Here is a 26,833-nt window from a genome sequence, read left to right as displayed (position 1 = left end):
GTCGGCATTGGTGCCTTTGACCAACTCAATACACTATGAGAAGACTCACCTCGATCAGCTGATAAACAAATAACACTCGGGCTGCTAAACCGCAAAATCCTCACACTAAATCACAAATAACAAAACCCTAACTAGCAATTAGTCCATTAACTGAGACTGAGAGTCCAAATCTTCATATAAAGGGTAAAATACCATTTTCCTTTCCTACCCCAGGCCCAACAACCCATGGCCCAAGCCCAAAAGTCCTAAAGTCCAAGAAATGGCCCAGTAAGAGTTCTGGTGAGTACGCCTGCGTACCACCTGGCTACACCCCGTGTACTAGTTTGCGTCAAATGAGTCGGAAATCCAGACACGTATGCTCAGTGTACGCTTTTGTATGCCCGGTGTACGCCCCAGTTAGCCAAAAAGCCATTAAGCACTTAATGCTTTAAGTCCAAATGTACAAAATGCAGATTTGGGTCTTGGCGAATGTCTTAAACGATAAAGTTACTAACTTGATGCCTTTACATGGCCCAAAGGGACTCAAAACCTAGATTTATCATTCTACTTTCACCAAATTAACATTAAACCATGCATGGTTGATCTTCAACCATCAATATGCAAACTTTATGGACTAGGGACCTCAGAAACATCAAGAGGAGCAACTCAAAACTTTTGGAGTGACATTTACTCATTATAACTCATTCATGGGGCCAAAATATGACCAAAATTCCACTATATCTAGATCTAAGCATATAATGACCAAGGTCAAGACTTTATACCTCAATAAAGTTGAGAAATGTGAGTAAACTCTAGATCTACAAGCTCCAACTTGATCAACGCTCCTTCACCAAGCTTCTTCTTATTTAAGGTTCACCAACACCCACCAAAGCACACACACAAGGATCAAACCTCTCTAAATGAGTTAGGGTTTTCGAAATAGGGCTCAAAGGGCAATGGAGGCTAAAAAATAAGAGAACCTTAGGACATAAGGTTGTTTAAATATGGTCCAAACCCTAAAAATTAGGGTTTGTCCCCTGACCACGTACACCCAACATACATAAATGTATACCCAACGTGTAGCACCCAATTCCTGGTACGCATTTAATTCAAGCATTTTTATGTTTTTCCCTGGGACTCGACGAGTCGGAGGACCCACTCATCGAGTAGAGTCGAGATCCGCAGACATCTTAAGTGACCTACTCGACGAGTCGGAAGACGGACTCGGCGAGTAGGCGCTGTGCGAGTAAAACCCTAAATCTGAGGGTTTGCACCCTATATAAACACCTTAACTAAGCCTCCCTTGTCTCTAACACTCCCTTAGAGCTGGATATCGAAACCCTAGCCGTTTGTGTGTGTGTTAAGGCCATTTTGGTGTTGTTGGTTGGTTTGTGAAGCTTGGAAGGAAAGAGGAAGCTTGGGATTTCGAGTTGGGCCTTGTAGATCCAGAGATCTTACTTCATCTTCAGCTCAAGCAAGGTAAATGCCCCCTGTTTTGGTCTTCCTTTTTGGTTGTTCATCTTTAGGGCCTAGAGTCATGGTGCATTTAGGGCTTCTTAAGCCATTGTCGGATTTGTAAGGTGATTCATGGGGTTCTACTTCCAGATCTGAGCCAGTAGAGGGGCTTCATGGCATAAAGGTGCCAACTTTATGGCCATGAGAGCCCCATGCACATTGTAGAGCACCATATATGGACTTTTGAGCTAAAAACCCCATGCATGTGCATCAAGTTTGGAACTTTATGTATAAAATGGACATTAGGAGGCCAGATCTATGGTTTTGGTGAGTTAAATCCCATTTAGATCGACTGTATAGAAATGGTCAAGGTTGGACTCGGCGAGTCGGTACGCTTTCAGCCATCTTAAACCCTTCTGCGATGGTCAGTTGTTAGAAGAGGGAGTCCCATAGCTGTTTAGACGTGTTGGGAGACCTGGAGTTCATAGGACTCGATGAGTGCTAGAACAGAATCGGCGAGTCCAAGGCAATCTCCCAACTCTTGAAGGTGAACTCGACGAGTTGTTCATACAACTCGGCGAGTCGAAGACAGGACTGGTTCATAGGATGAGGATGAACTCGACGAGTTGTTCATACAACTCGTCGAGTCATTTCTAAACTTGATGAGTAGAGTCGTGGATGAGGACAGTTAAAAGGATAGGGACTCGACGAGTTGGCGGACCAACTCGGCGAGTCAGGTCAACTGGAAGTTGAATTTGACTTTGACTTTGACTTGGTCTTGGTTAGGGGTAAAATAGTCATTTTACCCTAAGAGTAGATATCAGATTCTGACTGAGTGTTTTGTGGGGATTATAGCCGGAGGATTTCCGGAGCAGCAGCAGACAGAGACTTCCCGCACAGATTATCAGCAGCTACTCGTTTGAGGTGAGTTACCTTCCGGTAGCAGTGGGTCTACGGCCACAATGTCGGCCCACCAGTAGGAGTTGTATGTTAGATGATTGTCTTTGTGATATCATCTAGGTTTGCTACTACCTGATATGTTATATGTGATAGTAGTAGAGTTCGGTTGCTAGGACCGAAGGGTAGGTTAGACACCCCAGATACGTCTGACAGTATGTGATGATATGTTTTTATGTTGGCATGATATGTTATATGTGATAGTAGCAGTAAGGGGGTGGAATAGTCCCCGAGGGTCGGTTGTTAGGACCGACGGGCAGGTCAGCACCCCAGAATGGCTTGACATGGGTAGGTCGGCACCCTAGAAAGGCCGTACCGGGTAGGACGGGCACCCCAGAATTGCCCGGCAGTATGTATGCTATGTGATCATATGGTATGTGGTACGATGGAGGAACTCACTAAGCTTCGTGCTTACAGTTTACAGTTTTGGTTTCAGGTACCTCTTCAGCGAAGGGGAAGGAGCTGGCGCGGTAGCAGCACATCATACACACACGCATTGATTTTCCGCACTTGAGATATTCTAGGGTTATACTCTGACATGTTGCTATTATATGTTTTGGGTTTTCAGACATGATACATTGATTCACAAAATGATATATTGTTACGTAGTTTTCTTATGAATGTTTTTATAATCAGTTAATTAAAATGTAATTTTTGGACTCGAAATTTGGGATGTTACACAACGTATGCACACCACCTCAATTTTCAAATAATGCCATTTGGGACCGATTTTACAAACTATTTTAATACCAAGGGTCAAAATGTAGAATACCTTGAATCGGGTGTTACAAGAAAAAAGGATATAAACTTTTGAATCTTCAAAATAACTCTATTTTCTTTTCCAGGGATGTAAAGTTTTTTTGAAGATGTCTTTCCATTTAAAATGAAAAAGAATTTGAGTGATAACAACTTGTTGTCTTCTTTTTTTGAGACATTTGATTCTATTCATGTTAACGCAAATCCCTATGATGATGTATATCATTCATCTTTTATAGAGAAAAATTATGAACCTGATTCAGCTGTGGTGAGCCACCATACTTACAACACTAGTGTTGTTACTCCTTTTGAGCCCGCTAGTGTTAACAACCAGGATGTCTTCGTGCAAGTGAGTCGGTCCCAGGAGGTTTGTCCAGGCGTGTCAAGTCCACCTCAGGGAAGTGGTTTTGTACATATTGAGCCATCTACTAGTGAACTTATGAGTGCTAGAAGGTCTAGGAAAAAGAGAGAGGCTAGAATGCCACTTAATTTTAGTGATTAAGCACAAGTATAATATAGAAAGATCTATAAATTGTTGTTGTTTAAATACTGAAAATTTGTATTTTCTTTCTAATTTGAATAAAACTATTGAACCTAGAAATTATTTAGAGGCTTCTATTGATCCTAATTGGATTTGTGCCATGAATGAAGAAATGGAAGCTTTGTATCGTAATAACACTTGGATAATAACATATCATCCTCCTAATAGGAAGCCTATTGGTTGTAAATGGGTATATAAAATAAAATATAAATCAAATGGTGAAATTGAAAGATATAAAGCCAGATTAGTGGCTAAATGTCACACCCCGAACCAGACTGCGGAAACGTCCGAGGGCTCGTGTGACTTAAATTGAAATATCATCACCATGAATATACATGAAACATAACATAAACATCCCCATGCATTAATACATTTCAACCGTCATTGTTCATATCCAGTACATTGTTTACATTACATAATCCATAGCATAAATTGTTTGAGAGTCACAAAACATAACATCCTAACACACTTGGCAATTTTCTTCAGCTTATCTGTTACCTGAGAATACAAGTTATTTTGAAAACGGTCAACATATATAATGTTGGTGAGTTCATAAGCAGGTTTGATATGAAAATGTTTTGTGTAGTTTGTAAAACCCAGAAAATCCGATATGTTCTGAAAAGACAATTGTTTACGAAATAGGTGTGATGATCCATAAGTATATACGTGAATGATTTCAAACATGTAAAAGTAGTATGAATTCTTGAATTGTAGTTATCGAAAGTGAAAGCGAATAATGTTGTTCCCCCGGAAAACCCGATGTTTTCCGATATAAATAGTATGATTGTTTTGTATTATTGTATCGACACAATGAATATATATGATTTCCCATGATTACGTAGATGGTATTTGGATCTCTATGTGAGTCGTTATAACCATGCATAATAATGACTATTTCGTTTGTCTTGGCATTCTAGTGAAAGTCGGTATTGAATTTAAGATTTTGTCACCCTAGACTGGCCGAGTCTAACTGTAGCGAACAGCTTAGGTGTGGGGGAGTCACCCCCGTATAGATCTATACACAAACTCTCGCTCTCCCTCCAGGAGACTTTGATTATAACTACAGACTACGACCGACACTTTTTGGTGTCACCCGTTATTACTCACTAAATCCAAATGAAATTGAATAACCTTGTTTAACGACCTGAATTATGTTTACTTGAATAAGAGGTAAGCCTAACAGACGAAGAGAAGAGGACTACGGGGGCCCACTAATCACGCATGTTATTAAAGGCTGTCGAGTGTGCGACGGACACATTAGCCCATCACACATATGATTCATTTGGACCTTACTAGCAATGCAAATGGGCCACTACGGTCCAATATCATGTAAAAGCCATTGAGGGTCCATTAGGCATGTAATTGGGTCACCTGAGGCCCAATAAACATGTCTTATTTATGTTGGGCCCAGTAGTCATGTTAATGGGTCACGAAGGCCCAATAAGCATGATTAGGAGTATTAAAGCTCAACCGATATAATGTTTACTTGTTTTGTATAGTATTAATGTCGTAAGGATTGTTTCACACGAATTGTTTAATCGAAAAGTCACCATATTCACCAACTTGTCTTATAATGATATTTAGATTTATATATAAAATGTATTTATATTCTTTCTATTTAAATCCATAAGTTATTAAAAATTATGTATTTTTGACCCAATTATCTTAATATTAACATAATTGACCCATAAATAATTGTTTAACCAATTCAGCCCCTTTTCTAGTAAAAATGACAAATTTTTACCCTTTTTATGAAAAATGACATTTTTGGTCCTTCGATTATGTTTCTTGACATTTTCGGCCCAACACTTATTTAAATCATGATTTCAGCCCAAAATAAGGTTTTGGACAGTTTCAGCCCTTTAATTAAAAAGATTTACACTTGTAATCCCAATTTTCGCAATTCTTACAATTTTTGCCCAAAATCCAAAAACTTTGCATTTTTAGTCCTATTTGATAAGAAAGACATTTTCAGCCCCTGAAATTTGTTTATTCATGTTTTTAACTCATATTTTGATAAACTTACAATTTCAGCCCCTTAAGTTTCCCATTTTTCGCAAATTGGGCCTAAAAGCCGAAAAGCCCAAACTTTAGCCCATTAGGCTAAAATTTACACTTTTAGTCCTTTAAAAACCGTGATTTTCATAATAACTCATATTTTAATAGAGTTGACCCTTTTGATCCTTATAAAAACCGTAATGACATCATTTCCTCCATCTTTTGATTATATGTCAAAAATGGTTCATAAATAGAATTTGTGTTTTGTTTTACTTAGTTTGAACTTGTATAATACTTTTGCCTTGATAATAATATGTATAAGATATCTTAGGTAACATATTTCCTTAACAAGGTTAAGAATCTCGAATAGATCAAGTTTCTAACCCATAATCATCAAATAAATTCAAGAAATCACACATATCATACCAAAAACACATGGATCTACACATTTTACTTGTATTCTCCCCCATAAATCATGTAAAAACCAAAAACAAGGGGTATGAACTCACCTTGATTAGTTGTTTCGGTTTTGAAGAAGATATGAAGAAGATTTTTGGTCCTAGCAACACCTTGATGTGGATCTCGAACTTGAGGTGATTCTAGGAGTATGATTATCACAAATGTTTAAGAGAAGGGATCTAACATGAGAAAAGAGTTATAAAATCCTTGGATATGTATAACTTACCAAGAAATTATGATATTCTCTTGAAAATCCTCTTGATACACAACCAAAAATTTGAGATTTTGGAGGGAGAAGGAGGAGAATGCTTGAGAGAGTTTGAAGGAAGTTTGAAGTTGTGTGTGTGTGTTTTCCTTGTGCTTTCGGCCGAAGAAGAAAAAGAGAGGGGAAGAGAGAGGTGATGAAATGAATAACATGGATATATGTTGGATTATGCATGGAGGTATGAAGGGTAATAAGGAGGTGGCACATAAAAGTCAACCCTCCTTATTCTTTTTTTTTATTTGGGCCGAGAGAGAGAGAGAGGAGAGACAAGATTTAGGCCTTTAGCGATTGAGTTCCATAATGTGAAGCACAAATTGATGGTTTTCGGCCCATTGGGCCTTTGGAGTAGTTCACGGTCCAATCTTGCATAAAGGAATGGATTTGTGGCCCATTAGGATTTATTAAATTTGTTATGGCCCAAGAAGGCCCATTAAAGGTAAACTAATCCATTTTAGACTTATAAGGCCCAAAAAGGTTAAGTTTCATGAAAGTGGGTCCAATTAGGGCCCATTTAAGGGTCCTAAGCCCAAAATAGTCAAATTGGAAGCTTATTGGTCCATTAGGCCCAATAAGGAAATCCTAGTCCATAATGGACTTAAACCGGGATTTTTAGGGTTTCCAATCTTTTGTTGACTATTTGAAGTGTTGCATAGAGTGTTTGATGAAATCTTGGTGTCATTGAATAATCATCATGCATACTTTCCAAACTTTAGTTTCGAATGTTATCATTGTTAATGTTTAGAGAAGCATTAGAATTCCTAGTTGTGACACTAAAGGATATAATCAAAAAGAAGGAATAGATTATAAAGAGACTTTTTCACCTATGGCTAAGATTGTTACTATTAGATTGGTAATTTCTTTTGTTGTAATAATTCATGGAATTTATACCAACCGGATGTGAATAATGAATTTTTATATGAAAACCTTGAATAGGATGTATATATGTCCCTTCCTCAAGGGTATCATCCTAAAGGTGATAATCGTGTGTGTAAACTACTAAAATCTATTTATCGTCTTAAGCAGGCACCTAGGAAGTGGAATGAATCATTAAGTGCTTCCCTTTATGAATCTTGTTTTGTGCAGAGTATGAATGATTATTCATTGTTTGTTAGAAATAAGGGTGATTAGATTTTTATTCTCTTAGTCTATGTTGATGACATTGTTTTAACTGGAAATTGTGAACATGAGATTGAAAATGTTAAGAATTTTCTGAAATTAAAATATTTGATTAAAGAGTTAAGGAAGTTGAAATTTTTATTGGGAATTGAAGTTATTTATATTGAAAATGGTTCTTGTTTGTCTCAAAGGAAATACTGTTTGGAACAAATTCATGATTTTGGTTTGTTAAGTTGTAAACCAGTTAAGACTCGTCTAGATTTGAATATTGTTATAAGTGACATTGGTATTGATGATAAAGATCATATTTTGGCTAATATTATAGAGTATCATAAGTTAATTGGGAATTTGATATATTTAACCATCACTAGACCTGATATATCCGTTACTGTTCAGACCCTTAGCTAATTTATGTGTTCACCTAGGAAATCTCATTTAAATGTGGCTCTTTGTGTGTTGAGGTATCTAAAACTTAATCTTGGAAGAGGTATTAGTATTGTAAAAGATGTGGATGAGTATCTGGATTTGGCTTCTGTTACTTGTGAAATTATGTGGATTCTTAAATTGTATTATGATCTTGGTGTTAAAAGTTTGATTCCTGCTAAAGTTTTTTATGACAATGATTCAGCTATTAAATTAGCTTTGAATCCTGTATTCCATGAAAAACAATACATTTCGAATTGGATGCTCATTTTGTAAGAGATAGTGTTTCAAACGGTATTTTAGAAATTGTTAAAATTGCTTTAGAGAATCAGAAAGTTGATATTTTTACAAAACCATTAAGTTTAAGACAACATGATTTTCTTTGTACTTTGTTTAATTCTGGTTGATTTTTGTTTCTTCTCAATGTTTATCTTGAGAGGGGGTGTTGAAATATTCATATTAAAGGTCAAGATTAACATTGATAAGAATGTGTTATTGGGTTATATTTTTGAAAGTTATTGGTTCTTGGAGGGTGTATTTTGTCAACATCTTTTATGCAGGGACTGCGGCTCACTTTCTTCAAACTTATAAAACACGCGCACTTTGGTTCAGGTAGTGGATCTGGGTTTGATCCGGGTTTTACCCATGTTTTCTCCATTCCTTACCCGCGGATCCGGGTTTGTTACGGGTTTTACCCGAGTTTGCTCCATTCCTTACCCGACGTATATAAGGTGGAAGCTCAGTGTTTGTGATCAGAAGTCTCATTTGTTCTGTATTCACTTGCTCTTGTCTTCATCTGTTCTCTCTATAGATTAGGTTTTTGGTGTTCTTGTTTTGTTCATCTTAGTTGTAATCTCAGAGTTAGATTTAGGTTAATATTGTTTTCATCTGAGTGTGAGTGTGATTGTAGAGAGATTTTTTCTTATATGTTCCTGAAAACCAACTAGATCTTGATTTAATCAGTAAGAGATATGTTGATGTTGTCATTCTGTGTGATTTTATCTTTTTCAACAATATGTCAAACTAATCTTGAAAATAAATAATGAAATATAAAATAAGAATCCCTTTTTAAAAACTACTATAATAGCAACAATGGAAATTTATATACATACTTGTAACATCCCGATTTTTCAAACCAAGTTTTTTATTTTTATTTATTAAATTTTCAATTACATCAGAGTATAATGCGGAAAACATGATTGTGAATGTGCATGAGTACAATCGAACCTTACCCTTCTCACGAACCAATGAAGTGCCTGAAAAACATTTATAACAACTGGGTAAGCATTGGGCTTAGTGAGTTCTCCCAATATACCAAATACCACAATACACATATATGCATACAAATAATATACATATTTTAGACTTACGGCCTACACACCATTTTGTCTTCAACACGAGTTTACGTGTACTTACGACCCACATGTCATTTCGTTAACACGTACCATCGTGTACTTATGACCTACATGCCGTTTTGTTTACACATGGGCCAATAGACTCCCGACCTCTGTCTTTCCACCATCATCCCATAATGAATTTATAATAACTTATAAGTATATAAACAATCACGCACATAGATACTACATATTCGGCTCTACAGGAACATAGAAAACTATACTATGGGCTTTACACTGCTAGTTCCTATATCCTAACATACATGGATATATATTGGAATACATAATATAGTAAGATGAACTCACATGGATAGTTACTTAGACGATTGACAGGATCTGGGCGATCCGATTGGTGATCCAATAGATAGGTAACACACCTAACGAGTATTAACCTATAATACTACAACTTATTAATTTCTACGATGATATGGTAACGTATGCTAGACCTATAACTAATCCCAGTGAATACTGATAGATCTATCAAGTAAGGATCAGCCATTCAGGACAGTTGGGAGGCAGGATCATTTCGGCGTATAGCTTTTCTGAAATCCAACAACCAAGCCAATGTGACCATTCTAGACACCTCTACCGTAAGTAGATTAACCAGTATTATAACATGGAATTACTGAGAAACCTTAATTATAGGTTCACAATAACAACTATTATTATAAATTACATAGAGGTAGAGTAAGTGTAACTCACTTACAGAGTACTATTGATGAGAACCGAGATATCAGTGAGTAGAATACTGACTCGAGATCTCCTACTCGAAGGCTACTACTCAGATGAGCACTCAGGGGTGTCGTAGGACTTCGTCGCAGGCTAGAAACAAAGGAAAATTTGGCTCGTATCGAGAATTTATCGAGAGAGAATGATTGGAGAGGTGTGAGGGAGAGAACGAGGGTTGTTGCCCTTTTATAGGCCATTTTTGGGGTGTGCGGCATGCAAAAGGGGTGCACGTCGCGTATTTTAAGGCTACGTCTCCCCAGCCACTTTGTGCCACGTGTCAGCCTTTCCGTGGTCCGAGTTTTCACCTTCTAAAAGCACGCCTCGTGCACTCGGCGCGCACTGCGCGGGGCGCAAATTGCGGATTTTGTAAATTATGTAACTTCTTCATACGGACTCAATTTTCGACGTTCTTTATATCCACGGAAAGCTCTCGAAGATATCTACAAATTTTCTTTAGACTTCATCGGCTAATTCTGAATTTATTTTTTAGCCCTTATTTTTATATGATTTAATGATTTTGCAAAAATCATAACTCTCCTGTACGGACTCCGATTTAGGTATTAAAGAGTATTAAATCATAACTTTTGACGTTAATAATTTTAACTTACGTGGTTGATTTTTATATCTTATAAAATTCATCTCCTTCATATGAACTCGAATTTTTACGAAATTTATATTTTCGGGATCACGTCGACGTATACTTTCAATATATATATATATATATATATATATATATATATATATATATATATATATATATATATATTGGCGCACTCATTTTTACGATTTACGGACAATTTGATTTATTTTCTTATTTTTCTTGGGCTAAAGAGTAATATATTTTTACTTCAAATTATACAAAAATTTGCTTATATTGAATCTTATGGAACGGTAAAAATGGGGTGTTACAATACCACTGCCTCTTAATTAGAAATCAGAATAACCAGAAGTTCAATTGATTAGTATTTTGTATACCTCCAGCCTTATGAATCACAAAACATAACACAAAAATTCAGAATTTGAATTGATTAATATATGGTATACCTCAAAATGGAATTAGAAAAGTGATGAGAAAAAGGATTTGGGAATTACCAAATAACAAGGCGTCGAACTCTCGTATGCAACTCTTTCAAATCAGGAAATATGAAATGAAGGCTTCGATCTCCTGGGCACCAACAATCCAACTTCGAAATCCAAGTGTACTAATTATATAAATCAGGAAATGGGAATCACCAAATTAAAAAAGTTATAAGCTAAGGAGAATAAGAGAAAAGAATCACGAAATCAGAAAATGGCATCCCTTAAATGAGAATTAGTGAATTGACGAATCCTTACAAAAGCGAAAAAGGTATTCACAAATTTAGAGAATAAGATAATAAAATAAAAGAAAACAAAAATCGGATTTAAATCACAGATTCAGTCGATCTAAATTTGATCAAGAGGCTTCTCGATCTTCTATAACTTCCGAATTTCGAGGCGTCGATTGGCAATAATCCAATCACACACGCTGATACATCTTGCCCCTCTGCTTGTTGCCAATTATTTTACGTTTTCCATCCCAGACCGTACACCTTGCAGGAAAAGAGTATTAGGCTAAGTTTTTTGGGCCGAAACATATATATACTTGTTGGAATAATCTCATGTCCCTCAATTTATGTTGCCCTGGGCCTTTGCCTATCTTGCCCATGTATTGGGTTGGGACTGATCGTTACGTGCTCGCCGTAGAGATCAAAAGAATCTCCATTACGATGGTACTTGTTAGTTTGATCTCCATCTTTGTGTAACGTCCCAAATTCCAAAATATTTTTTTTGAATTTTAAAAAAGAATAAACACTCATTTTCATAAAGTTACATTCAAGTCAAACCATTTATTCATACACCATAATTAAAATTAGAGTTATAAGGAAAACAATGCGGAATCTCGAATCATAAACTGTTGAAGTGTGTGTACAATCTCGCCTTCGTAATCTGATATCAACCTGAAAAACATTTGAATCAACAAGTATAAGCCAAAGCTTAGTGAGTTCCCCAAAATACCCACACAACAATACACATACAATATAGACACACATTAGCTTACTGTCTAACTAGACTGCCTCACAAGGCCTACATTACACCTGGACCGCTTTCCTTGGGCCTATAGTCTTACTAGACTATCTCGCAAGGCCTACGGTACACTTGGATCGCCTGTGTATCTTGACTTACAACACAAAGCAGGACTGCCTCAACCCAACCACAATATGTCGACATATGCAACCAAATAAACAATAACCAACAAAGCACAGGTAATCATAACATATCTACCAATCTAACAACATACCAACATCCTACAAACAATGATACATAATGCAGTACAAAGTATAGTGAAAAAACTCACATGAACTAAACAGTGGAAGCTCAACAACATTCTCAGCAACATAACAGCAAACCCGAGCTACCTAAAGTCAAACCGAGACTATCCATAAGCTAAATACTTAATTCTACCAAAGTTTGACCAAATATCAAACTGGTTAAAAGTCAACGGTCAAAGTCAACTCAGCAGACCACCACGTTGTGGCAAGACCATTGTCACGTCGTGGGTTGCTAGATCATAAACGAGATGGAAATTACCACTATATCGTGGCAAGGCCTTGGCTACGTCTTGATTACGTTGGAAGTTTCATCTTCCCATTAAGTAATTAATCCATCAAGTCTAAGTGTCATAGTTTCCAGAAGGCCTTAATGCACTCACATGGCTCATAAAAATCATGACTTTATGGACATGCATGTCCAATGCATATCCCACACCATTCTAGGTCAAAATGACCAAAATTAGATCCTAACTCCAAGCATGGTGCCAAAAAGATCATGAAAGACCAGATCCATAGACCAAATTACTCTTGTGACAAGGTGGAATGATAAAGTTGCAAACTTTATCACATCTATCAAAACAATCTTCCTTTAATGGACCAAAAACATGCTTAGAATCTAGATCTAGCAACTTATAAGAATAAGGATGGGAACTTGAATCATACCTAAGGTCCAGAAGATAGATGAAAGTTGAGATCTTTTGATGCAAACCTCCAAAACTCAATCTTGCAAGTAACTCCCTTCTAAAAATCCCCAAAAGTCTCACATAATGGATGAGAGAGGACAGGGGAGGCTCAAATTGGTGAAAGGAAGGTTGGGGTTTCTCTCAAGAGGCTCTAGATATGATGGAGGATAGAAAAATACCCTAAAAACACGGAACCATCCTTTAAGTACATAGAAAACACTAAAATTTATAGGCTTAGGCTGCATAGCGGCCACCTCATGGCAACCTGCATGCCACCTCGTGGTGACTCACCACGTCATGGTGACCTGCTCACTACCTCGTGGTGACGACTTTTCACCCAAATCCATTTCAGCTTCAAACAATCATAACTTCTTCGTTTCAACTCCGTTTTCAACAATCTTTATATGCATGCGAAGGTATTGACGATCCCCACAATTCTATCTAATTAACTTTGACTAAAAACATGTCGAACTAAAACTATTAATTCATACAAGAAGCCCGAAATATTACCTTTCCCATTTTACCCTTTGTTTCAAATCGAGGGCTTTAATCACGTAACCAACATTACCAATATTTGATAGGGTCTAAACTCTATTCCTTTGGAGTCCAAGACCTTTACTCGACCAAATTACAACCCGATATCCCAAAATTAGAGACATCATGGAAGCTAGGTGTTACACTTTGAATAGTAAAAATTATTCGCGTTGGAGAAAACTCTTTTACTTCGGATAAATTTGAGACATTAAAGCCACTTCATCCGTTAATTATGCTCCAAGTGTTTGATGTTGTCGGAAAAAGGAGAAACAGATGTGAAGTCATTTACGCTACTCTAGAACGTTACACACAGTTTGCTTGAATTGAACTGATACCCCAATAGATGCGATCGCTAGAAGTGGGAATGTTATCTTGCCATAGCCTCCAACAAAATGTACTAATCTTGAGAGGTACCCATTTGATCCATGGAAAATCTACGACTTCTTGATTTATGCAATTAACGCAAAATTCCTTAGAGATCCCACAGTGAACAACTTGGTGTTATCTCTCTTCCAGATCCATCCATCGTTTGCCTCTATCAATTTCACGTTTGATAGTATATTTTATAGTTCTGAAAGTTGTTGTAACTGTACATCAGATTCTGGTGGTCTTCTCTAGTTCCACATCCAACTTGTCATGTTGTACATGTCACATATAAAACAAAGTTTTTCTGATTCTAGATCGAAAAAGTTAGGTAATAAAGTTTTAAATAAGTTGGTTCCAGCCCATTTATTTGTCCAAAAGTAACAATCAATGCCCTTTCCAATTTTCCTAGAGAATAAACTTGGTAGATCCACGTTGAAGTCTTTAAGATCTTTTTTGGTTTTTGTTATTTCCTTCCAGTTACCCGAGCCATCTTAGTATTGTCGTGATTATTTGTTTTGTGAATCGTACGATCACTTTGCACCATAGTGTCTTTGGGTCTGTTTTTAACATTCACTACCATTTTGCTAAAAGTGATAAGTTCATGGTACGAAGACATGTCACACCCAGACCCCATTCTTTTTTGAAGTAAGTATTTTTTTTCCACGACACCGAACAAATCTTGTTATTGTCATTTTTGCCAACCCATAAAAATTTCTTTTTAATTTTGTCGATTGCTTCAATTACTGCTAATGGTGCTTTGTAAATAGAAAAATAATAGAGCGGAAGACTTCTTAGTACCGAATTGATTAATGTTAACATGCCCCCAAATGATAAATTTCTTGCTTTCCAGCCATTGAGTTTGTTGGTTATTCTTTTTAGCATCGGCTTCCGCGACTTGAGAAGGGAAGCAGTAAAAACTATTTTACTATTTTCAGCCATTAAAAAATATGAAATTTAAAAAATGGCTTTTTGAAAGTATTAATTTTAGAAAATGACTTTTTGAAAGTAGTAAAAAACTATTTTCGAAACTACATATAGCTTTTTCGAACATTTTTTTTAAACCTATAGAAATAGTCAAATACTAATAAATAAATAATCATTTATCAAACTCGATCCCAAATACTCCTAAAACTACCCAAGGTTATTAATACATAAACATTACAATATAAAATATTTAAACTTTTATAAATTTAGATATCCTCCCTAATAAATGAAAATAATTTTGCCACATGTCACTTTCTCATTAACTTGGACACATGTCATTTTTTAGTATTTTTGAATAAATGTTTTTTCCATTTGTCATTTTCTCATTTTTTTTTATTTTTTCTTAATTAACATATCATATTTACATCTCAATTAATAATTTTTTTTATTGTAAATAACCAATAAATTACAATATTAGTATTCATATAGTATTTAATATGTTTCATTTTAAATTCAAATTTTAAATTTCAAATTTAAATAAATTTTGTTTCAAGTTTTATATTTGATTTTTTGTTTTATCAAACTCGTATAACATACGGGTCTTACACCTAGTGATAAAATAGACAAGTTAAGCAGATAGAATAACAAGTAGAAACAAATAGTTTTTGAACAAGATCAAAATAAATGGGTTTATGTTATGCTCACCTATTAGTATCTTTTTGTTTAGTTTTATCGGTGATTAATTTATTTAATATCATTATAAAACAATATTATTAAAATAACAGTATAATTTATTAACAATTAATTCGTAAGTTGATCGGTTCAAACCTTCAATGGTGATCCGTAACCTTTGTGATAAATTAATCACCGTATCTAAAAAAATCCTTTAATGGAACACTCAATCTAATGATTCATATAAATAACAAATCAACTCATCAAAAATATTAATTGATTTCATTTACATCAAAAATAAAATAAAATAAATAATAAGTTTTGCAACAATTGATTTTACTAGTAGTAATTTGGGTGGACTATTTCCAACGATCACAACTCTAGCGGTTACTGGAGTTTGTTGGTCATTTTTAAGTCGACGATCATCTTCTTGATCGATTATTACATTATTTATAACTAGTAATAATTTATCCCTCGTTTTGTTTTTAGTTTTCTTTGTTTTGCAATGGGATTTCGATGGTGGACCAAGGGTATCATGATTCTAGAGATGATCCTGGATTGGGGTTGTTGAACCATTGGAGCTTCACATTGTTCCACGTGATTCGAATTATTCGGCTCTAAATTGTTTGTCCTATACTTTCTTCATTACAAATTTCCCACTGTTAGTGAATTGCAGGACCTTTGTGCCAAATACAAAACAGTCGCAGTTGTGTAATGTGTTTATTCCAACAATCGTTTTCGAGATTGTTCACCTTGAACACCAATAACAGATGTATATGATTAAATCGTGATGAAGTTATGATGTGTGGTTGGGGAATTGGCTTTGATAGACATGGGGATTAAGAAACGCAAATGAATGATTGACTTGGAGCTTGATTCGATAAGAGTGTTCACCGTGTGATTGGCTTCAAAGTTCATTGATGTCGAAACTTTGGTTGTGGAGAAAAAACTACTAGATGAAATAAATTGGATCCCATTAAGTTAAATATTTTAGGTTCGAGACTTTTTTTTTTTTTTTTTTTTGGATCCATTACCTACTAGCGTCGACTAGGACATAAGGTGCGTGGATGTAGATTCTTTATTTTGTAGGTTTGTGACTCTCGATATTCATATCGAGATGAGTGATCATTTATTTATTTCTTGTTATATGGTTTCTTCTATTTGGAGGCAAATTGAGAATGATGGGACATTGATACTATTTAGGTTGGCACACTTATAAAGGGTGTTATTATATCTATATCCTTATTCATATAAATTATCACAGGATACAAAAATATTATTACACTCACATTAAGTCACATTAAGGGGTACACAAAAGAATTAGGGGTCCATATAGAATTTCCCTTATAAAATAGATTTGTTGGGTGGATAACTATGGTCTTTGCTTGACGTAGAAGAAATGTTTGGATGTGATTGTTTTAGGTTCTTATTTGATGATTTGGATATACCATAATGTTTTGTTCTTTGCATCGAAAAAAACTAAAGAAATTTGACATTTTTAGTTGTTTAATAGATGTTTGAAGTCGAAAGCGAATTGAGTTGGCTGGTTACAAACTCTCACTTTAATTATTATTATATTTTGTAACATTATTTATATAGTTTCTAGACATTGATTAATATATCGTTCAATAGTTTAAAGGTATTTGGCAAAAAAATTATATAATTTTATAAATATGTTTAATATACGTTAATTTTTACTAAAAATGTGACACGGTTGTAGCTAAAATGTCATAGGCTCATTACAGTTTTATTTGTTATGTGTTTAGTATTTAATAACGATAAGTTAAAATATCATATAGAGAAAAACTAAAATCAATAATTTTTAGTTATGATAATAAAACAAATAATCAACTTTAAGTCTAAGATTTTATTTTATTTTATTTTATTTTATTATTTATTATTATTATTATTATTATTATTATTTTTTGGCAAGAAAGACGTTAAAAAGGATTAGGCAATTCTTATATAAAAAGAAAGAAAAAAAAAGCACATCTACCCCATTACAACCAGCATCCTATAAAAAACTTAGTTTTATGATGTTAGTGATCCAAGCAAAATCTTGACTATTTCTAATCTCATCCTTGTATAATGGTGGAAATCCATCCTGTATTACCAATGAGATTTTACCATCATTATTTATTTTTACTTTTTATCATATAGTTATCATATATATACATTACAGGACAAAAATATGAAATTTTATACGTTAACACATATAGCTATCACCTTTCATTCTCTTTCTTTAGACTCAAAATATTAGGGTTTTTTTTTATTATTTCTTTTTTTTTTGCTTTATTTTCCGTTTCTCCCCAAAATAATTGTGGAGGGACATGCAACACGAAAAGAAAACAACCATAAATTACATATCGGTAAAAATGGTAAATGTTTCATTCAGTCCAATTTAATTCTCTAAGCTTACTCCTGAACAATAAAAAGGTTGTAGCCTTGATGATGTCTGCCACAATTGTGGGAGCCACCTTCTTATGATTGAATATTCTCTCGTTTCTCGCCTACCAAATATACTCCAGATTGCACCATAGCAAATACCCAAAAAACGCTTCTTCATTTTCGGACTATTTCCCCAGTTAGATGCATAGTCTAATACATCATTTACCGCTAGAAAATTACCCATGGAGATTTCGCACCAGTTGAAGATCCAAACCATAAGATTTTAGCAAAAGGGCATTGCACAAGCACATGGTCTCCATTCTCATCATCCCGTCCACATTGACAATAGGTGATAGATTCAACAATTATGCCATGCTTGGCAAAGGCCACCAATGAAGGGATCTGCCCATTTTAGCCCTCCATATAAAACTCGAGACTTTGACGGGGATTTCCTTGATCCACACAAACTTGTCATTATCTACCCGTTCACTTGGGTCCAACTTTATAGCATTCACCTGAAACTCATCATTAGGAGTAAGGCTACATATCCAAGATACGCCATTAGGTTCCTGCTGTTGATTGATCAATAAAGAGTGTGAAATGCCTTTTTTGTCCAATTCATTTTGAATACTAGCAATATTGTTCCACACACCATTCATGGATTTCATAGAGTACACGTGATCAGGTTTACAATTGAGATTGTGCAAACCTTTAATCACTCTAGCCCATAACGAGGCCGGATCTGTTCGGAACCTCCACCACCATTTTACAATTAACGAAGTTTTTAGTGATTTAACTGATCCCACCCCTAGACCGCCACAATCTTTTCCAGCTATAACTTTATCCCAAGATACCCGGTGTATCTTCGATTTTCCTTCTGATCCACCCCAAAGAAAACATCTTCTAATCTTCTCTACAGTTTCTAGTACTCCCCTTTGGCGCAATAAAAAGCGAGAGAAAATAGGTTGGAAGATTACCTAGTACCGATTTGACAAGTATCAACTTGTCCTCGAACGAGAGTGTTTTCGATTTCCAAGTTGACAATTTATATTGGAACCTATCAATGACCGATTTCCAATGCTTTGTGAGCCTCATATTAGCGCCCACCAGAACCCTAAGTAAGTGAACGACAGAACAGAAGGCTCGCAGCTAAGAGGCCGAGCCCAATTAGCAACTTCCTGAATTTTGGCGCCAACACCAAAAACCCTTAACTTATTGAAATTAACCTTTAGCCATGAAAATACGTGAAAACAACGAAGAATTCTAGCTAGGTTTCTTATGTTGTGATTTGACCATTCACCTATAAACAACGCGTCATCTGCATAAAGTAGGTGGGAGATTAGAGGTTCGCCATGTGACAAGCTAATACCTTGGAAGATGCCATTATCGCAAGCGGGTCTCATTGCAACGCTGAGCACTTCTATGATTGTGATGAACAGGAATGGGGAAAAATGTCTCACTAACGTACTCCTTTTGAAACTGAGAATTCATTTGTAGGGTTCCCATTTACCAAAACCGAAGTTTGGGGCGGGGTTGACCATCATTGTCCCCATCCCCGAGTGTCTAACCTCGTCCCCATCCCCGGCGGATGCGGTGAATCAAATCGCCTCCCCTTTGTATTTTGGGCTATTCCCCAGCCCAACCCCGGTCCATCCCCAACCCATCCTCAATCTATCAACATAATAAACTCAACTTACTAAAAAAAACCAATTTTAATAAGCGATCAAAACCAGATGCCATAATCAGATTATGTTTACATCAATCATAAAGTTTACCAAACATCAAAACGAAAAGTGACGATTTGGTATACAGATCATCAAACGAAGTGACGATTGACAAACTCTTGGAATTGAGAACATAATTTAATATACGGACTCTATCTCTGATGGTCTAATAGAGATCAATTCATTTTAGTGGACTTAATTCAAATTCAATAAATGATATATATATATATATATATATATATATATATATATAAGCGGGGGCGGGGCGGGTTGGGGATTGCTATACCCGGCCCCGTACCCGGTACCCGTTTTGGCGGGGAATACCCGTCCCCGATTGGGGCAGGTCAACCGGGTTCCCCACCGGGTCGGGTGAATTTTCCATCCCTATGGAAGAATTATTATTATTATTATTTTTTAATGTCGTGAAGGAATGAAGGGTGAAATGTAAAAAGCCGAAAACTCCCAAATAAAACCTTTATATTCCTTTTCTTGGGTTAAAATTAATTGAGGACATTATTGCTTTTCTTGTGTTAAAATTGATTATTGTCGATTAATTAAGGGAAATCTCCAGAAAAGTCCTTAAATTTTAGTTCAATTTATGATAAAGTCTCAAACTAAATTTTGTTTACAGAAAAGCACATAATACCGGCTAAAACTTCGAAAGAATCCTTTTCGGTCGGTTTCATAGATTTAGCCAGTATTCTGTCCTTTTTCGCTAGTTTGCTCAAAATTTTGGGACTTTTCCGGAAATTACCTGATAACCAAAATATTGGGACTTTTCTGAAAATTACCATGGAATTAATGGATATTGTTATTAAAAAATCATTTATAAACATAACAAATATTTTTATTATAAAAAAGGAAATACACTTGTTGCCAATTTCTAGGAATAAATTGGTGGTTTAAGTACTCCTCTATTGCTTAATGACCACATCAAACTCTCTACGTTCCTCTGATGCATCCTTGTGGGTATGATGGTGAGATGTACTTAGTGAGTGTTCCTCTAATGTTTGTGTTCCTCTTATGTTGTTTAACCTAACTACCACCCAACATCCATATCTCACATGGTAACAACCATAGGCTAACACACATCTATCAAATGTGAAAAAGTGAATCGTGAATGATAGTTTATATGGAAACAAGTAAAGGGTGATTGTCTGTTTAAATTGTCATTCAAAGTTTACTTTTCACTATGTGTGTAATTTAATGGTTGTTACTTGTTACCGAATAGTGTATGGAGGTTAGGTGGTATTTAGATTAAAGAACATAATGAAATATATATATATGTTCAAGAACCATTATGTAATAATATTTTCTAATAACATGTGATCTTATAGCGTCACACCTAATAGCAAGTAGACACTTATTGATTATGTATTAATAAATATTATCAACTCTTGTATTTAATTGAAGAAACGTACAAAGTACATCTTACTATGACATCCACAACGATACATAGGAGCAACATAGGGAGTTTGAAGTGCTCAGCAAACAACAGAGGAGTACCTAGTCAACCATTTTATTCCTAGAAATTAGAAACAAATGTATTTTCTTTGTTTATAAAAAAAAATTTGTTATGTTTATAAATGATTTGTTAATAATAATATCCATTAATTTCATAGAAATTTTCAAAAAAGTCTCAATATTTTGGTTATCATGGTAATTTTCAAAAAAATCCTAATATTTTGAGCAAACAAACGAAAAATGACAGAATACCGGCTAAATCAACGAAACTGGCCAAAAAGGGTTTTTTCGAAGTTTTAGCCGGTATTCTGTGTGTTTTTATAAATAAAATTTAGTTTTGGACTTTTTCATAAATTTGACTAAAATTTTAGAACTTTTATGAAGATTTAACATAACCCAAAATGTTGAGGGCGCCAAATAGTCAAATACCAATACCAAATAATAATAAAAATATAAGCCAATTGCGGCTTCCTTTTTTTTTTGCAGAACTTTTCCACGTGTGTTTTTTTTTTTTTTTTTTGTTGCAAGATTTTTTTTTTCTTTTATATGATTTTATAAATTCATAACTCGAATTAAATTTTACCAAATTTTCCACTAGTTGAACTAATTTGTCATATGTATTGGAGCCCGATGAAGCTGACCCATTATGTTCTAATCCGTATTACTCAAGCGCCCCATTGAAAAGTTCCAATTCACTACAATCACTCCTACGTTGATTTAAAAAACTGTTGCTTGAACTTCTTCACCTTCCACCTTAAAAGTCCTTCCATTTTGAGTTGAGTGGTGCACACCCTAGGTGGCATGGTGTTACCAGCTATGCCACATCAGCACCCCCGCAATGCTGATGGGCATGTATAACAACACAGTCTTATGAATTCTCATCTCCTTGCTAGTAGTAGGCCACTTATGCATTGACATGGAAAAAGTAATATTATTTCTTGAATTTCAGTTCAAATTTCAAGAAACCCAAATCTGATAAAATTGGATATCAAATGTAACAAATCTTACATCCCACGTTCATCATGAACACAAAACATTCTACCAAAAGTCTTCCCATTTCCATAAAGTTAAGAGAAAACTCTTATTTTGAGTTTAAAAAAAAAACAAGTAATGAACTCTCACCATACTTATTCTAGCCTGTAAGAGCAGAGTTAAGAGCACTATGAACATCCACACCAATCTGTGCTTCAGCCTTGTCCAAATCAGTTGATGCAGACCCCAACTTCTGTGTAAACTCACTTAATCCCTTTTGTACTTGTGCTGGATCAATTCTGTCAATTGGTACAGCTTCTACAGCCAATATGTCTGCATAAGAGTTTGAATGAACAAAAGCAAACCCACTGCTGATGAAGTATTTCTTCACATCGTTTCCTTCATGGACTGAAAGAAGGCCTGGTTTTAGCTCAGCAATTGTTGGCACGTGTCCTGGTAAAATACCCATTTGCCCTGTTGTTGCAGGAACTATCACCATATCAACCTGTATTATTGTAATCATCACAAAACATCAACAACATTTCCAGAGTTTCAAGATGACACATGGTAAGATTAATCATATTCATATGTAGTGCAGAAATGAATCAATAAAGATTTAAAACTTGTGATTTGATTCTAATGATACATGATCAAAATAACTTTGCACCGTTGCGGATATACAAAGTGACCTAAAATGAAACTGATTAATTACAATGCAAACGTTGTAATTTTGTATGAATAAACCAGATAGTTTCGAGATATGGTATATTTATCGTATACTGGAAAAGATAAACGAGCTAAAGGCATTATTAACCATCTCAAACCCTAGAAAATCCAAATAAGCGAAAATTAAAGCGGCTTGCACGATTTGTTAAAACAAGAAACACAAACCTCTTTTTTAGAGAGTTCTGAAGCGTAAGGGAGAACGAAATTGACAGTAAGTTTAGACGGCAAAGTGGAAGGTGTAGGGGGACGGGGTTGCATAAACTGGATCGGTGTCTTTGGTGGATCGATGTTGGGAGCCACTTTCTTCCATGCCTCGACGAATGCACTGTCACCGGGTGCGTTATCAGCAGAGACCTCGGTCGAGTAGGGCCGGCGAAGGGTGGCAGCGGCGCCGGCGGAGTATGTGTTGGTGGATCGGGTGAGGAAGCGAGAAGCCACTTGACGAAACATGGTTTTTATGGAGTTGCAGAGATCGTTCGGATCGCAAGGTCGGAGATCGATTGAAGAGAGGATTGGCACTCCTGATTCGTCTTTTGCTTATGGTTTTGATCGGATTTGGGGAGGTTTGAATTGGGCAAAGCAGACAGGGCAACCGCAAACTTTGGGGATTCTTGGGTTGTTTTTAGGGTAGCATTTTATTGTATCTTTTTAATTACATAAATTTTTTAACATATGAATGTGATAATATAAAATTTAAATAAATAAATAAATAAAAATAGGTGATTTTTAGACGATAAAAAGTGAAAATATCAAGGGTAAGACTTTAATCGATGTTTGTAAACGGTTTCTCAAGAGCTATATCAAGGGTATGTTATTTATTGTAAATCAACAGTTTATAACATAAATATAGTTTCCAAGTTAATTTATTTAATTTATTGATAAGTTAGTTTAAGATATTTAATGTTATTTCAAGCTAACTTATTTATAAATTATTTTATAAATTACGATAAATTATTCTTATGCTTTTACCAAAACGAATATAAGATAAATATATACATTTTAATATATTGATATAAGATCTAAAAATATAAATAAATTCGATAAACATAAATCAAGTTAATAGGTATAATGGAGTGAAAGTCGAGTAATTGTATTTAAATGTACATAATATCATTAATCATTTTATTCAAAAAGATTATACGATTAATTTAAAATATCATTTTTATAGTTATGTTTACTATACTAGATATTAATAAAAGTGAAAATGACAAAATAACCATTATTTTTAGTTTTTCAAAAATTAGTAAAAAAAAAATAAAATTAAATAAAAATAAAAATCATCCATGAGACGATGAGTCCATGAGACCATGACCTTGAACTTTTTGTGAAATGGGCCCAAAACTCAAAAATGGATCACTCAAGTAAATAGTTTGTTAATAAAACGTATTAAAATATAAATAAATTAGACATACCGAAAATAAGGTTAATAGATTGAGTGAAATTACATTAGTTCATAAGTGTAGATTATATGATGGAGGTTATCAGCCATGGTCAGAAATTAGATATTCTGGGAACTGATAGCCTAATACTATCTTCATAAGCAACAGATCGAAGGCATTAACATCCATGATGGTAATTTTAAATCTTTCAATAGTTCTATTTTCTAAATCATTAATCTGTGTATGAACATTAGATTATGTTTTGCTTTTCCTTCCGGAGTTGGTATAGGTGATGTAAATGAGAGATATAGAAAGAAGCACATGTACTCGGCCGAAGTGTACTTCTTCAATTTGTCTTTTGACTATGTTTGTGACATTTTATTTGTTCCTAATGAATATAGAATGCATGCCAACTGTTATTAATCATTGTTTAGTTTACTGGATTTGTGTTGTGGTTGTTATGAAATAAAGCCTGGATACTTATAATACTTTGCTTATTGCTCTTGTGTTATTCTATATTTTTAACCAATTTAATGTTTATTTTCCGTTTATCCTTGATTTTTTGTTAGATTATTTGCTTTCATGTTCTAAGGGGCTGTTTGTTTACCTCTTAATTTCATAATTAAGAGGCAATGTCTTAAACTTTCAGATTCAGACCGTTTGTTGTTGTATTATTTTTCGCCTCTTAAAATGAATAATACCTCTTATTTTTTTAGAGAATAAACAAAGTCTGAAAACAAAAAAAAAAAGACGTGCGTTTAAGGATTCCCTATTTGCCCTAAACAATCGACCCCTCTTCTTTTCTTCCCTTGTGTCTGCTTGCTTCGCGTATTTCTCCTCAGCATCGGACGACGCGTGCTCGCCGCCCACCCTAATCCCCAACGACGCTGCAGCCAGCAACGTCGCCTTCCTCCGCCGCCTCCATCTACGTGTCGTTCTTCCGCCGACCGCAGCAGCCAACAACAAGGTCTTCTTCGGTTTCTTCTTCTGTTTCTTCATTCTTTCCCTCGAGTTCACTGTTTCTTCTTCTGTTTCTTCATTCTTTCCCTCGAGTTCACTGTTTCTTCTTCTATTTCTTCCTTCTTTTCCCTCAAACTTGAACATAAAAAACTGAAATTGATAGCACATTGTTTCTTCTTCTATTTCTTCCTTCTTTGCCCTTAAACTTGAACATAAAAAACTGAAATTGTTATGCTATCAGTTATGCATTTGATGTGTTGGATCATGTTTGTTTTTGGTAGTGATTTTAATAGCAAAGTTGTCCCCCATGTTGCCCCTCCAATCTCGATTTGCTATTATAGGTCGATTTAGGGGTTGGAAATTATTGATCAGGTGACTTTATTAGCTGCCATATGATTAGGTTACTTTTTTGGCTGATTCTTCCCAACTAATTTAATAGTTACTTCATCCTTCCTCATTAGTTAAATATGTCTTTAGTCAAGAATAGTTAAATATGAGCTAGAAACTTATCTGAATTGTGCATTTGTGTTGTTGAAAATGTGTATTTGTTTCGTTAAATTGTTCATTTGTTTTGTTAAATTGTTGTTGAAAACATGCATTTTTTTTTTGTTAAATTGTTGTTGAAAACATGCATTTTTTTGCGTGACCAGATTGCGAATCAATTGGGTAAAATTAAATTTGTAGGATTTTATTTGGATTTTAGTATGATTTTGTGGATTTAAAAATATTTATGTTTGATTTGGATTTGTGTTTAATTTTGATTTATGCTAAATTTGGATTTTATATGGTGTTTATATTTTTTTAATACATATTTAAGAAATTTATTAGGTTATTTTCTAAACAAACAGTTGAATTCAATAAAAAATAAAACAGAAGGGTAAAATGGTCATTTTAATAATTCAGCACAGCAATTCAGAGGTCTCAACCAAACAGCATGTTAAACATTCAGCTCTTGAAATTTCAGACCCTCTTAGAAATTCAGATTTCTTAAAAATTCAGATTCTGCCAAACAGCGGTTAATTTTTTTTTTTTTTTTGTTTTTGTGGTGTATAGATACCCGATTGAAACCAGGTTACAGGGTTAACAATTAGACATATCACCACCAACAACAATCTTCTGTAAGTAGAATATTTGGTATGTTTGAACCTGACAAAATTGCAAAAATGGTCCCTGTGGTTTGTCAATTTCTAAGGGTAAGGTCCAAAAAACAGTTTATTAGCAAAAAATGTCCCTATTTGATGGTTTTGTTGCGGTTTTGGTCCCAACCTCGTTAAGTTTAACAGCATGGCTGTTAACTTTTGGAAAATGACGGATTTACCCCTGTGACCATTTCCGCAGTTTTATATTTTTACCAAACTACAAGGACCAATTATGCAGTTTTTCTTTTTCATTTTATTGAATTATTATATATTAATTATTATTTTTTTAACTTTTTTTTTATTGTATTATTTTTTATTGGATTATTATATATTAATAAATATTATTTTTAATATATTATATTTATATATTAATATATATTACTTTTTTTATTATTAATTTTTAAATTTTTTTTTTTAAATTTCTTCTTTATTGCATTAATTCTTTTTATTGGATTATTATATATTAATAAATATTATTT

At 34.6% G+C, this 26,833-nt stretch overlaps 1 protein-coding gene across 1 annotated transcript; it reads right to left on the bottom strand.

Annotated features, from left to right (window-relative positions):
* Positions 1–22,133: 22,133 nt before the first annotated feature.
* LOC145105551 (ATP synthase subunit delta', mitochondrial-like) lies at positions 22,134–23,475 on the bottom strand. Its single transcript, XM_079042634.1, has 2 exons — positions 23,042–23,475; positions 22,134–22,655 (listed from the first exon to the last, which is right to left on the bottom strand). The coding sequence occupies exons 1-2, from the start codon at positions 23,324–23,326 to the stop codon at positions 22,311–22,313; spliced, it is 630 nt and encodes a 209-aa protein (XP_078898760.1). The 5' UTR covers positions 23,327–23,475; the 3' UTR covers positions 22,134–22,310.
* Positions 23,476–26,833: the final 3,358 nt, after the last annotated feature.

This window comes from Lactuca virosa, chromosome 4 (genome assembly GCF_052849685.1).
Source record: "Lactuca virosa cultivar CGN04683 chromosome 4, Lactuca_virosa_CGN04683_v6, whole genome shotgun sequence".
In the NCBI taxonomy this organism is placed as follows: domain Eukaryota; kingdom Viridiplantae; phylum Streptophyta; class Magnoliopsida; order Asterales; family Asteraceae; genus Lactuca; species Lactuca virosa.
Note: the sequence above shows the minus strand (reverse complement) of the source record. Positions and strands in the feature narration are given on the sequence as shown.